General features: G+C 33.3%; 2 protein-coding genes across 2 annotated transcripts; one reads left to right on the forward strand and one right to left on the reverse strand.

Annotated features, from left to right (window-relative positions):
• Positions 1-6115: 6115 nt before the first annotated feature.
• On the forward strand, positions 6116-13687 carry LOC130053507 (uncharacterized). The gene is made up of 8 exons (XM_056160833.1): positions 6116-6324; positions 10236-10349; positions 10783-10891; positions 11074-11153; positions 12768-12809; positions 12954-13001; positions 13385-13417; positions 13683-13687. The coding sequence occupies exons 1-8, from the start codon at positions 6183-6185 to the stop codon at positions 13685-13687; spliced, it is 573 nt and encodes a 190-aa protein (XP_056016808.1). The 5' UTR covers positions 6116-6182.
• Positions 6423-7450, reverse strand: LOC125677744 (uncharacterized). Its single transcript, XM_056160287.1, has 4 exons — positions 7384-7450; positions 7128-7278; positions 6950-7005; positions 6423-6829 (listed from the first exon to the last, which is right to left on the reverse strand). Exons 1-4 carry the CDS (start codon positions 7424-7426, stop codon positions 6612-6614), a joined length of 468 nt encoding a protein of 155 aa, XP_056016262.1. The 5' UTR covers positions 7427-7450; the 3' UTR covers positions 6423-6611.
• Positions 13688-13950: the final 263 nt, after the last annotated feature.

Genomic DNA, 13950 nt, shown 5'->3' on the forward strand with positions numbered 1-13950 from the left:
TGGTTGAATTACTCATGTATGTATACATTTTTTTGGCACATGCAATTACATATATAATGTATATATATATATGCTAATTGTACATATAACATCTCCTGTAATATAATAAAATATATGACTGAAAATAAAAGACCTGCTGTTTTCATTGCTACCATGGAACATTAAAAGATTAGAATAATTCAAATATCTTAATGAATTCTGTAATATATGAATTTGATATTTGTATACAATTGCCTCACTGGTGTTCAATGTGAACTTTGGTTTATCATTTCAGTTTGCTCTTTATATCAAATCAAAATTTAAGACAAATAAGGAATTATTTCCGAAATTGGTTAATATGGTACATTGTAGTAAAATAATCAAGAGTTTATTCATATGAGATAGCTAAATTACACATGGATAACCAGTGACTGATTCTTAATTGTCAACATTTTCACCAAACAGTTTAGAAATTACCCCGGTACATACTATTGGGGGATTATAAAATTCCTTAAAAAGTGACATATTTTTAAATATCACCTTTTCAAGGAGAAAAATCCCTTTAAGTATATGAATCCTATGAAGAAATTAAAAGAGAGGTGGCTATAGGTATATGCGACCCACCTGATCTTTATTTTTCTGCAACATATTCAAGTGTGTTTTTATCACTTGTATGGTGAGATTCATTTGTGGCAAGAGCTGTTATGATGTCTCGAGTCAGAAAGCACCAGCATCCACTAGGAATAGTTTTAGATCTATGGAGCGCCAAATTAACAAACTCAAATATTTGAAGATATCTTTAATTATTTGAAGATATTATCAATTCATTTCATGCACGCAATCAAAGATCTCTTCAAATAATTAATATCTTCAATTCTGCATTATATATATATTTCGAGCATGAATTGAATTATTGATATCATTATTTATTCTGCTGAATTGATGCACGCAATAATTTAATTGTTGCTCTCCTCAAATGAATTATAATTTAATGATACCAACAATAGAATTAATGCATTGCTACAATTCAATTGAAGAGAGCAATAATTCATTAATGCTAACATCACTTAATGTGCACAATAATTGAATTATTGCTCTCTTCTATTGAATTAATGATATCATTAATTAAATTGATGGGTGGAATAATTATTTTAGAGAGATTATCTAATTGAGATATAATCTTCAATTCAAGATATCCACAATTGAATGATTTCTTTAATTGAATTGTTGCTCTTTTAAAAAAAAAATGATGCGCGCATTAATTGCTTATGAAATAGCCTTGTATATATAATTAAAAAGATCCTCCATTGAATTAAAAGAGATAATCAAGTCATTCATACAGAGCTCTAAATTAATTTTTGCGAGCAATATTTCCACCACATGGATGTGCGCATCAATTGAATTAATGAGAGCGATAATTGATTTGATGCGCGTATATTATTGGACTTCAATTTGAGCGTATGTAAAACATTAATAATATTTTAAAAATCAACCTGGTGAATTTGTATTATAAAGGTCATGAGAGGACACGTCCAGTTTTTGAACAAAAACAGAAGGTAATATATTCCCTTGAATTTGCAATTGGTCATCTCTGTCCTCAGATCGGCAGGGAAAGGAGTGGGGGTCCAAATCACTTTTATGAGGGAGATTATTTCTCATTCGAAGGCGCGAATTGCCAATGTTCAGGGAATGTTTTAAATCTCTACTTGCCTTTCGAGACTGAACTAAGTTCATCAATAAAACTTACAAATATGTAACTTGAATTTTACCTTTCGTTATAATAGTTCAATTTATGCGCAATGTACCAGGTTCAATTGTCGGTGTGTTTCAGACGTGGTTAATGAGGGGGGGGGGGGTCCAACACGTAACACGTTTAGGGAAGGGCGTAATGAGTGCCAAAGGCACAAAATCTCTAAACAAAAATATCTAAGATGAAGCAAAATCGTGATTTTTGGGGGTTCTCTATTACAATTTTGTCCTCATATTTCAAGGTGAGATGATAGTCAAAATTGACACAATGTGCATGTACATATCATAAACATGTAGATATTTTTGTAACAGTATATAAAGGAACCGGGAACAAATCCTGATTCTGAAGTTATGTTATATAAACTGGTGTTATAAACCGGATTTTCAAAGAATTTATGGTTTTTGCAACGTTTGATTAAAGTTTTCTGTAAGGTCACATCTATGTAGTTACATATATAAACAGAATGTTCATGAAAATGTTCCCTTTTAGAGTGGAATTAAGATATCGCGTAACATTTCTTTACAAAGATATCTAATTTTTATTCATGTCAAAAGTCAACAAAAAACTTAAAGTGATACAAAAAATGTATATAATTATGAATACTTGTTTTAGATCCTTTAGGCACTGTATTACAGAATTTTGATTTTATTTATCATACTTTTTGGTCGAATTACTACAGAGTCTGGCCCGTACAGCATGCATTGGCAAACGAGGGAGTCTATAATCATAGAAGTATATATATATATATAATAATGATGATTATCATAAGTTATTATTACAATAAAAGTCATCATTATGGACACTACTACCCCTCCCCCCGACCGGTCGCGGTAGCTCATTGGTAGAGAGTTCGCTTCGTAACCGGGAGGTCGTGAGTTCAAGCATCGTTCATGCGTCAAACCTAAGACGTTAAAATTGGTAGTGTTAATTGCTCCTTCGACAAACGCTCGACATTTAGAAGTGAGAATCACGGATCTTTTGGATGTGACCTTATAAACGTATATCCCTTGTCGTACATGTAGTAGGTATTGGCACGATATTTCAAAGAACCCTCACTGCTACGACCCTGAACCCTATGGATACATTGGATAGGTCTAAATTCGTGGTACTCCGCTTAAAGCTGGTTACGTCTCAATATGAATACAATATACTCGACGGGACGTAAAATATATAATCAATCATCCAATGAATACTACCCTCCCCCCTTTATTTTTTATTTTCTTGCGGCGATAATTTCAACGAAATGTGTGGATTCCCTGTCTATCCCATCCCAATTTCGATTTATGTCATCGTTTCACGCTTTTTTGGAAGCTTTAGAGATTTGGCCTTATTTATTTAGCGTGGTGAGAATTATTGTTTGGATGTTTCAGAGTGTTTGATTGCCCGTGTGTATCAGAGTGTTTAGCTGGCTGCGTGTATCAGAGTATTTAATTGGCCATGTGAGTCAGAGTGTTCAATTACACGTGTGTATCAGAGTGTTCATTTGCCCGTGTGTGCCAGAGTGTTCAATTGCCTGTGTGTAAAGGAAAGCGTTCAATTGCCTGTGTGTAAAGGAATGTGTTCAATTGCCTGTGTAAAGGAAAGTGTTCAATTGCCTGTGTGTAAAGGAAAGTGTTCAATTGCCCGTGTGTAAAGGAAAGTGTTCAATTGCCCGTGTGTAAAGGAAAGTGTTCAATTGACCGTGTGTAAAGGAAAGTGTTCAATTGCCCGTGTGTAAAGGAAAGTGTTCAATTGCCCGTGTGTAAAGGAAAGTGTTCAATTGCCTGTGTGTAAAGGAAAGTGTTCAATTGACCGTGTGTAAAGGAAAGTGTTCAGTTGATAAGCAAAAATTCAAGGAGTGAATAAAACGATATTTCACAAATTTCGACCGCAGCAATGTCTTCTATGTTGTTTTTAGTACCAAATAGTAAATTTTCGTACTAAAATACCAATAACTGTAGAAGTGTTCAGTTGCAGGTGGGAAGTTAAGGTGTTCATTTGACACGCGTTACACGTATGTGTGTGTGTGTGTGTGTGTGTAGGTAGGTAGGACCTTAATGTAGGTAGGACCTTAAGAGAATATTGAGCATGAAAACATTTTTTCTGGCCGTTTGAAAAGCGTGCTTAATTATTAACGAGAGAAAGAGACAGAGATGCGCTTGTGTGTGTACATATGCAATGTGAATGTGTTATCTAAATATGTTAAATTGTCGGCCCTGTACGAGTGTAAGTCTGATATCGTACCTAATTTAAAGACGAATGTGATATCATTACATTCATACCGAGAAGCCATAAACAGCTGATAAACTGTCTCGTGTATGTCTCTTTAAAAAAGAATGGTATGTAATACTGAGCATATCGGACTGATCAGAGGGGTTTTAATTTTAGATACACACCAGTAATCTTTGCCAGGAGACCGTTTATCAAGTTCAGTTTTCCCTAGGTAAGTAATTACTGAGAACATTGTATTTTGCTCCCATATTCTCTGCTAAATCGATATATATTGCGACGTACGGTATAACAAAACTTCCCTTTTAGGGAAGTCGTTGTGGCCGAGTGGACTTACGCACTGGTTTGACAATCTTGCTAGGCGGTGGGTGCCGTACGTCGCTGGTTCGACCCCGGGCTGGAGCGAAAATTTTCAGTACCTAGTTGTGATTATTTAGTGCTTTATATATTAATTAATTGATTATCACATGTATCGTTTAGATCCTAGGGGTAAACGTAAGGTTGGGTGTTAAAATTGTTTGTTTGTGCTTTATATATATATATATATATAGATAGATAGATAGATAGATAGATAGATAGATAGATCTTACCATTGTTGAGATATAGATCAATGTACTACAAAACAAATAAAGGAGAATGTTTACTTTACGTCTATGTTTAACTTAGGATGATTGATTTGACGTTGGGAGTCTACATGAGATATGCAGAATATCGGAAAGTTAGTTGTACTTATTCTACTGTCAGTCTGTATACAGGTATGTATCTCAGTAAAGGGGATTTATGAATGATATCTATGGATATTTTCATATGTTTCAAATGAGCCGGAATGATATATGAGGTACGGGTCAGATATCAAGGCTTACATAAACAGCAATTCAAGACATCGCCGGTAATTACACATAATGTGAATAAAAGAGTGATGTTAAAACATATCGTTCCAGTATACTTTTTTGAGAACACGATGTATATCTCATGATTTCATGAGATTCTCTGTCCTCATTACTTACGCATAGATGTAATATCCTGATAGTATTTGCCTATTTAAATACCAGGTAGTCCGGATTCTGAGCTCCCATATACATTGGTACATGATGGTTGCTTTGGTTTTTGTTCTCAGTTACAGTGCTATCTTTTATTTAGTTTACAATAAGTAAAACATAAATAATTACGTTACCTGTGTTCTTAAACGCAAGCAGTTTTAATTCAAGTTTATTCGGATTACGATTAGTCTTGAAAGCAATCGCACAATCACGCACCATACATAAGATCAACAACCGTCATTGGATGGTGTAGTTTCACGAGATTGGTCCTGCAATTAGTCGAAAATTGCTGTCAGATCCATACCATTATCTATAGGAAATAAAGATTATATTTCTTATATAAATACTATTTTGATCCAGAGTACTTTACGACAAAAAGTTCACAATTTTTGTGTACATAACTTTTTTTCAAAATTTAAATATGTACATTCCACTGCATCTAATACATGCGATGTAGTGTAGAAGGTATGTATTCATATTGGCATGAATGACAGAAAAGGGACAACCAAACTATATAATCCGAAACTCGTCTTCTTTTCAATTTTTTGTAATATATCACTATTTCTGCCTTACGTTAATTGGTCACCAATGTTTGATATGCAAATGTCCTCACAGTCAATAAGCGTAACATCACGAATTCATCAATGTTGTAAAATCAACTAATGCCATCCCCGTCAGCTAATATAATCTGATTATATAACCCGTGCGAGTCGTACAGTTAATGTAATCCTGATTACATTAACAGTGTCGAATGTACTTGCTAATGTAATACTTTTTGAAATTGGATTACACATTAGCTGTTTGCCCCGAATGTAATCGGATTCTATTAGCTGGCGTGGATTACATTAGTCAGTGCTACATAGGGTTATACAAATGACACCATATGAGTAAAAGACAAATTCATTAGAATTTTATGACAGTCATTTGCTGTTTTAGTCATATAAATACACAAAGTTTGGATGATGGACAGTGTACATGTATGTATTTTGAAAATAGTGACTTCGAATTCCTCTGTATCACGTTATATCATTTCGATGAATGTTTCCATATATAGTTTGACAAATCTTCTATATCAACAATGTAATAATAATGATTTCCGATTAAAATTGATTTAGGATACCAGGTGTTTATTTCGTTCTTGTCGATGGTCAAACAGAACAATTCAGTACGTTAGTGACTGTCCAATAACGAAAGAGGATGTGGACATGGCTGCCAATATCAAGGGTTGTGAAGCCCTGGCTAGGAAGCAGAACTGTACCGATCCTTCACTCTTCAAATACCATTGTGTTATCAACGACCAGGGAAATGCTCTTGTAGAGGTTTGCGCTCCAGTGTTCTATATTCATGGTAAGTCTAGCGTAGGTCGTGGAGACACGCTATTTAAGCTCAAATATGTTAAGCATTTGAGCCGTCCCATGCAAAAAGGGCCCTTATGGTAAAAATTATCAAAATTAACTTTTTAATGGAATATGATAGAAAACAACATTAAAAAGACACATGTGAAGTTTGGGTCAAATATTCAGCATATTTACTGAGATATAGGCTGTCAAAGGTTAAGATAATATTTCAATGACGTTACAAAAAATGACGTTGAAATGACGTTAATCATTGTCGGAAACAATTGAAACTTTCACTTATTCTTCATGAAATTCTGGACATGTTGTGTCCCTGAAACATTCCCGGACATGAGGTCTGATATGTTTGTATAAATATTCCTGTCGTTCTCTACTGAGTCCGCCCGGCATTATCTCTGGTGGTAGATTTACACTGATTTGGTCGTGATTACTGAGGATTACTGGGACCTTGTCGCCATCTACATCAACGCTGCATAATACAACTCCAGGCAGCAGTGCTGAAAAAGTGAAGTGATGAAACTTGCGTATCCCTTTCAAAGGCTGAAAAGTTGTTTTTATATACTCTTTCCATTCATAGTATTTCACATTTCCATCCTCTATTATCACAGCCTTGTTACTTTTGGAGGACTTGGAGACTACGTCAGCAACATGCTGTAGAGTGTCACAATCTGATCTAAAAACAAAATGCATCACCGCGTAAAGGTTTTGAACAAATATAGACTATTATAGAAATTCTCGATTATGCTAGATACAATTTTATTTTTGGAATATTAATTGATATTAACACAATATCACCTCCTGTACTTCTTTTTGATCTGAGCAAAGCCTGCATCCACTTGACATTTTGTATGCCCTGGTATCTGCATGTGAAGTTCAATTGCTCGATGTAGCCCAATCAATACCCGCCATAGCAAATATCCAATCACATACCGGTTTTTGTTTTGACCTAAAGATGAAGTGAGCATTAGAATATTAGAAGCAGCATATATACATGTGAACAAAATGAATAGAACTAGGTGTATATGAAAAAATGAAGATGAAATATACATACCTGGACAGTTATCACAGTGAAGAACAGCACATTTCTCTCCCATGCTATAATTTTGAAAATGGTGATGAAGTATGTTGATGACTGTATTTGGCCCATGGGCATTCTTTCCATCTCTTCCAATGGTCTGGTCTTCATCAATCAAATAATTTCGCTGAGATCCTGCTCCCTCCATACAAATTCCAAAGATCTGAATTTTCCGTGGTGTCTCAAAGAATAATGGCCCTACTTGTCTGGAATGATGAGGTACAGACACACATTGCGCGAAGTCAAAAGTGTAGTGAGTTTTGAGGAAATCTGTGGAACAGGGTCTAACAGGTGGCTCAGGAAGCTGAATAGACTGATGTTCTTCCCTGGCTTCTTTAATGCACTGAATGTAGAGGTGATGCTCCCTCTCTGCTTTTTCAATGTGATCTGTAAAATTTCTTGTTGCTGTAAACTTTTCATTTTCAGATCTTGCATTCAAAATGTGTTCTCTGTGGCGCTCACAGGTATTGCATACATCAGATCTGGGGTTGGCAATTTGAATGTTAGGAAGGCAGGCAGACCAGATGGAATAGAATGAGGACAATTTAACAGCACGAATTTGGATCTCTTGACAAGCTTCAACATATAACTGATGAATTTCGTTCTTTGGTGTTGAACAAGGTAGAAAAATGGGTGGTTCGGAGTCGCGACCTCTTGGAGCAGCTGGCATAGGAAGTCCATTATCTTCAGAATATCGATTGATAAACTGCACGACAAATTTAATTTCTTCAAAGGACAGGGCATTGTGTGTTTTTTTCCCGATGTTTCCATGTGTCCGTGGTTTTATTCCATGGGTCTTCATATGCTTCACAAGATTTTTAAAATGTTTTTCACCAATGTCATGTAAAAATAAAAACACATCTTTACATACTTTCCGGTCATCAAAATTGTATTCGTATCTCTGTCGTTTGGCATCGCATCTTGAAGATCCGCCACCAGAACTTTTACTTTTTAGCTTTCCCATAATGTACATATCCTTCTCTTCCTTGGAAAGTTCTCTCATGGAATAAATATGGTGACTGATTTCTTCAAAACTAATATTTGATATGCAATCCATTCTGCAGGAGCAGCCTTTGATTATCTTTTCACGAATTAAGTCAAGATTGTTATTCTCCCAGTCCTCCTCCTCTGAATTTAGGTTTTTATTCTGATCATTATCAGGATGCACAAGTTGAATTCTTTGTTCTAAAATATTTTCGTTGGATTCATTTTCTGATGCAGTTGAAATATCACTATCGTCTGTATTTTCATCAGATGATTCAACACTTTGTGAAGGAGGAAAATATTCCCTATGCCACTCGTCAATAATCTGTAACAAAATATCCCTGTGAAATTCTACATGTTCACATACCATGCAAATATTTAAACCTTCATGTATTTGTTTAAAATAAAATATCAAATACATTCATATTACAAACAGAGATTTTACAGTAGTACTGAATTTAAATTTTGACAAGTTGTTGATCTCAGCACAAAATGGTAATATCTTTTTTATTATTATAAGTATTAGATTGTTTATGAGCTATTCATTAAATAGAAATCCAGTGAATAGTATTTTTATTGATCATTAGCATGTTGATCAATTGAATGTAAGACTGAAATAAGCACCTAACTACAGAAATATTTTATCTGAATAAACGTGTACGACGGCATATATATTATCAATCTACTTTGATCGCAATTCTACATGCAGAAAACTGCTCTGCACTCTGCATATTTCGATTAATAATAACTGCATTTGATAGAAAAAATTGTATTCAGTCTTTCTAATTTGAAGTCCCAGATCTCTCTCTCTCTCTCTCTCTCTCTCTCTCTCTCTCTCTCTCTCTCTCTCAGTAAGAGTAATAAGGGGTCATCCACTATGGTCATTCTTATTAAACTGGATTTATGTATTCAAATATTTATATATTTATTTGTTGAAACAAAACTTTACTTTAAAAATTGTTGATGAATTTGAAAAGATTAATTCTTTATTATTTTTTTGAATTTAATATGATCATTGTTTATTTAATTTTTGAGTAGCCACCGGTGAATCCGCCTATGAGATACGAAAACAGCGGGACGTAACTCTAAATTTTATCCATTTACCTATAAATAGCCGCGATGAAAACAAGTCATTTTAGGCACTAAATAAAGTTTAGAAAGCCAGATGATAACCCCATTATGATATAAGAACAATTAGTTATTTGTCTTCTTAAAAACTTTATGAAAAATAACTAGGATATCACAAGCGGGACATATATAAACACATGTACATGCACGGAGCTCAACAATCGCGAATGTAAACAAACGTACGTCATTGATTTATGTTTTAATGAATATCGGTAAAATAAGTATTTTTCACTTAAATGACAAATCTCTAAATTGTATTATTTGATTTGTTTAATCTGCTTAATGCGTAAAATTGCATGTATATATATGTGGATACATATGATCTTAGAATGAAGTGCACCTGCAGTACCCGTCAACATATGCGCGGATCCCAAATCTTGTGCATCGAAATATTTTATAGGCCTAATTGTCACCAAGACAATATTGGTTATGTCTGTTTATATAAAACTCACCTCTAAAAAGTCCATGTTTTCCTCTTGTTAATTCCAGGTACATGTCGGCATCGTTCCAGATGATTTATATAAACACAATCACGTTATATTGACAGCATTGCAAACATAAATAACAGACGCAACTTGCAAATAATGACGTTATCTTTACCAGCGTTTTTCTCATTATGACGTCAATATACATAAGGGCCCTTTTTGCATGGGACGGCTCATTTGTTTTCTGTCAAAAAAAAAAACAAATAAGTAGTACTATAATAATTTTTCTAGGCTTCTGCACGGAATTTAATGTTCAGGACTTAGTGATCCAGCCGCATTTCGGAATACGATGTAGTAATATCACGCCATGTGCAGATCGCTACCTGTCAACATCTGCATATCTTTGTAAGTCTACGATGAAGTCCATTCTGTATGTTTTCTTATTCGTCAAAAGTCCATCAGGATAATTATAAAGCAATAGGAAGTGGATATTGAATTTAACGTATTTTAAGACACAACAGTATGTTCTTTATAATTGAGGGAGGGGAAAATACTTATGAAGGGATATGGGGAGGGAATATGGAGAAAAAGAATGGAAATAAAAGAGAGAGAAAGATAGAAAGACAGAGAGAGAAAGAGAGAAGATAAAGGATAGAGAGAGATGGTGTGGGAGGAATAAAAGAGGAATGTAGCAGGAGATGAGAAAGGTTGAACCCATCACAATTCACGTATTTAAGTGTAAGAACATGCGATTTAATGTGGAAATGTAAAAAAAGGTTACGTTTACTAAAATGAGTAATGATTAAGAATTGATAAGCATATTATTCAATCCCATAAGATCCTAAATGCTTTGATGTGATCAAGAAGCGAACTACTTTGTCACTGAGGAATGAGGCAACGACATCTCTTTATAACGTTACAACAGATGAAACTGAAGACCTCATATTGTACGTATTCTCAGCCAGTACATGTCTTGTAGGCAAATTTTTCTTGCAAAATGAGTTAACGCTTCACATTCACTTTATAGTTACATACCAACATTGTATCTTATATAAATGTAATAGTTCTTTGAAAGTTTTGCTTTATATTGTTACATATTTTATCATTGCGGTGTACATTGTACTTACAGGTACTTGCTGATTCCCATTGTCATTGTTCTGTTAGTTGCAATCTCAGTGTTGTTTGGATGGCTGTATCGAAGGAAACCAGGTATCTACAGAAGATTGTTTTAGTAGTTTGTTTTTTGTCATGTTTTATTTCATTTTGTGTTTCACATAAAACCATTCATGTACAATCTATTGAACTGGTGCTTAACAGCTAGATTAGGTAATGTTTAGTATTCTGTAATTAACTTCGCAAATTATAAAGAAATACAACACGAAAATAATATTGGACGTAAATGAAAAAAAATGCAGTATGACAAACAAATATTAATAATATCCTTTATCTAAACAGGATTGCATAATTAGTTATACAAACTAGTTTATATTGTGGTCCTCTCTCTCTCTCTCTCTCTCTCTCTCTCTCTCTCTCTAGATATATATATATATATATATATATATATATATATATATATATATATATGGAGTCGTATGATGTAAAAGCCTACACTGAATGAGGTACTCTGATTATTAAACTGATTATTGTTGCTTTCTTCTGTAATTTGAAAAAAAAACCTACCAATGTTTGCCTAGTTCTTTGCATCATACCATTTTGTACAAGAATAATCAAAATTCCGATTGTAACATCTTTTTTTCCCTTTGAGACGATCCCTTTCCATTTGACATATTGCTATATTTCATGTAGGAAAGAATGAAACCATATAAAGTATTATCACAAATACTAAAATCAATCAATACATCTTGTGTCAAATGCTTTGCTTTAATAAATAAAAAGTACACATGTAAGTGTCTTTTTATTGATGTTCTCAAGTCATTTGTCAATAATATTATGTAAAGCAGTTTAGTCTGAAACTTGATTGATACTCTGTTAAAGCTTATTTGCATTCAAATACCCGTAAAAAGTAAAAAGTATTAAAAACAAATATGATTCTCTTATTAGGAGTGTAATTTGGAACCCGTGAGTATTATAGGAGTAAGAATCTATCGCAACTGTTCTATTTCATATAATTCTTCAGTGAGTAATTTTGCTTAACTCCATGGTAATTGATCTTTTTTTGAGTGCTGATTAGAAATGCATACATTGACAAACAGTGAAATGAGAAAGATTTGGCATTGGTGTATGATTTCTGAAACATACTGTAGAATTGAATAGTGTGTGGAATTCCTCAGTGAACTAAATCACAAAATATAAAAAGTCATTACAAAAACAAATTTCTGCATTAAGAGGTTACTACATTTAATTTACATCGATTATGTATCTGACCAGAAAATAACAAATATGATTCTCTTATTAGGAGTGTAATTTGGAACCCTTGAGTATTATAGGAGTAAGAATCTATCGCAACTGTTCTATTTCATATAATTCTTCAGTGAGTAATTTTGCTTAACTCCATGGTAATTGGACTTTTTTTGAGTGCTGATTAGAAATGCATACATTGACAAACAGTGAAATGAGAACGATTTGGCATTGGTGTATGATTTCTGAAACATACTGTAGAATTGAATAGTGTGTGGAGTTCCCCAGTGAACTAAATCACAAAATATAAAAAGTCATTACAAAAACAAATTTCTGCATTAAGAGGTTACTACATTTGATTTACATCGATTACGTATCTGACCAGAAAATAACAAATAAGAGTTTAGATCAAGACTAAATTCTGATGAATACACCGCGCCAACATAATATCACTTTTATTTCCAGCACGGAAATTACAAACAAATGTGACCCAACATGGTAGCACTGGTATGTATTATGAAGCTAATATTTTGTAATTTGTATATTCTGTGTGATACAAAAATACATATACCGATGTGTTACTGATGGTCAAGAAACTATCTTTAAATTCCAACTTATTGTACACAACTTATTTCATCCACTTTTGAATAGCTAAAGAATCCACAAACCTACTACAAGAAAAGGTGAAGAATAACAAAGGTATATATATATATATATATATATATATATATATATATATATATATATATATAAATGATTTTTTTTATGGAATGTGTCATTCTGATTTTCAATATTTATTTACAACTGTGCCGAATCAACTTCTAATATAAATATATATATATAATAACTTTTATTTGTAAAGCATCCATAATCCGTAATGAAAAAGGTGAAAATAACGAAGAATGAATTCTCATAAATCCTATATAGAATACAAAGAGAGTAGGACAAACACTTAAACATGAAACTCAGATGCTTAGAAGGAGTAATTACCCCCTGTTGAGATATTGTATCTCGAAAAACTACATATTAATCCAATATCCATAACATTATATCATAATCAATAATTCTTTTTTCTTTCTCAGAAAAAAACCTAGAAGTTGAAATTCATCACGAAAGTAAGTATATCAACCTTATTTAAAATGCATGTTTTCTACGATTCAATGCACTGCTGTTTTTTTCCCATTACATGTGCAAGCTTTTATGACCTTCATATTGCTCTCTGGATTGGAACTACATACACATGTAAATCAGATAAACACAACAAACAAAGAGAAACAGTCGTTTCTCGCTGGTTAATATGTTTTCAATCATTAATGTCATTCAGTTGTCAGTTTTTTTTTCAATTGATTTATTATGTCATTTGATGTATTGTGTTTGCAGTATAATCAATATACGAAACATCACGTATATATCTAGATCTAACAATTATTTACATTAGGTAAAATGTGTCATTCTTTAATTTAAATGATTTTGTTGTAAGGAATACATTTTTACAATACAGCGCGAGTTATTTTCTCTTCAATACAAGAAGCGCACAGAAAGTCATGGCGTCATCATAAGGAATATATATGTAGATAGAAAATTAACAATATTAGATTGTAAATGAAAGGTGAAGATAACGAACAGTGATCAATCTCATAACTCTTAT

This window comes from Ostrea edulis, chromosome 3 (assembly GCF_947568905.1).
Source record: "Ostrea edulis chromosome 3, xbOstEdul1.1, whole genome shotgun sequence".
In the NCBI taxonomy this organism is placed as follows: domain Eukaryota; kingdom Metazoa; phylum Mollusca; class Bivalvia; order Ostreida; family Ostreidae; genus Ostrea; species Ostrea edulis.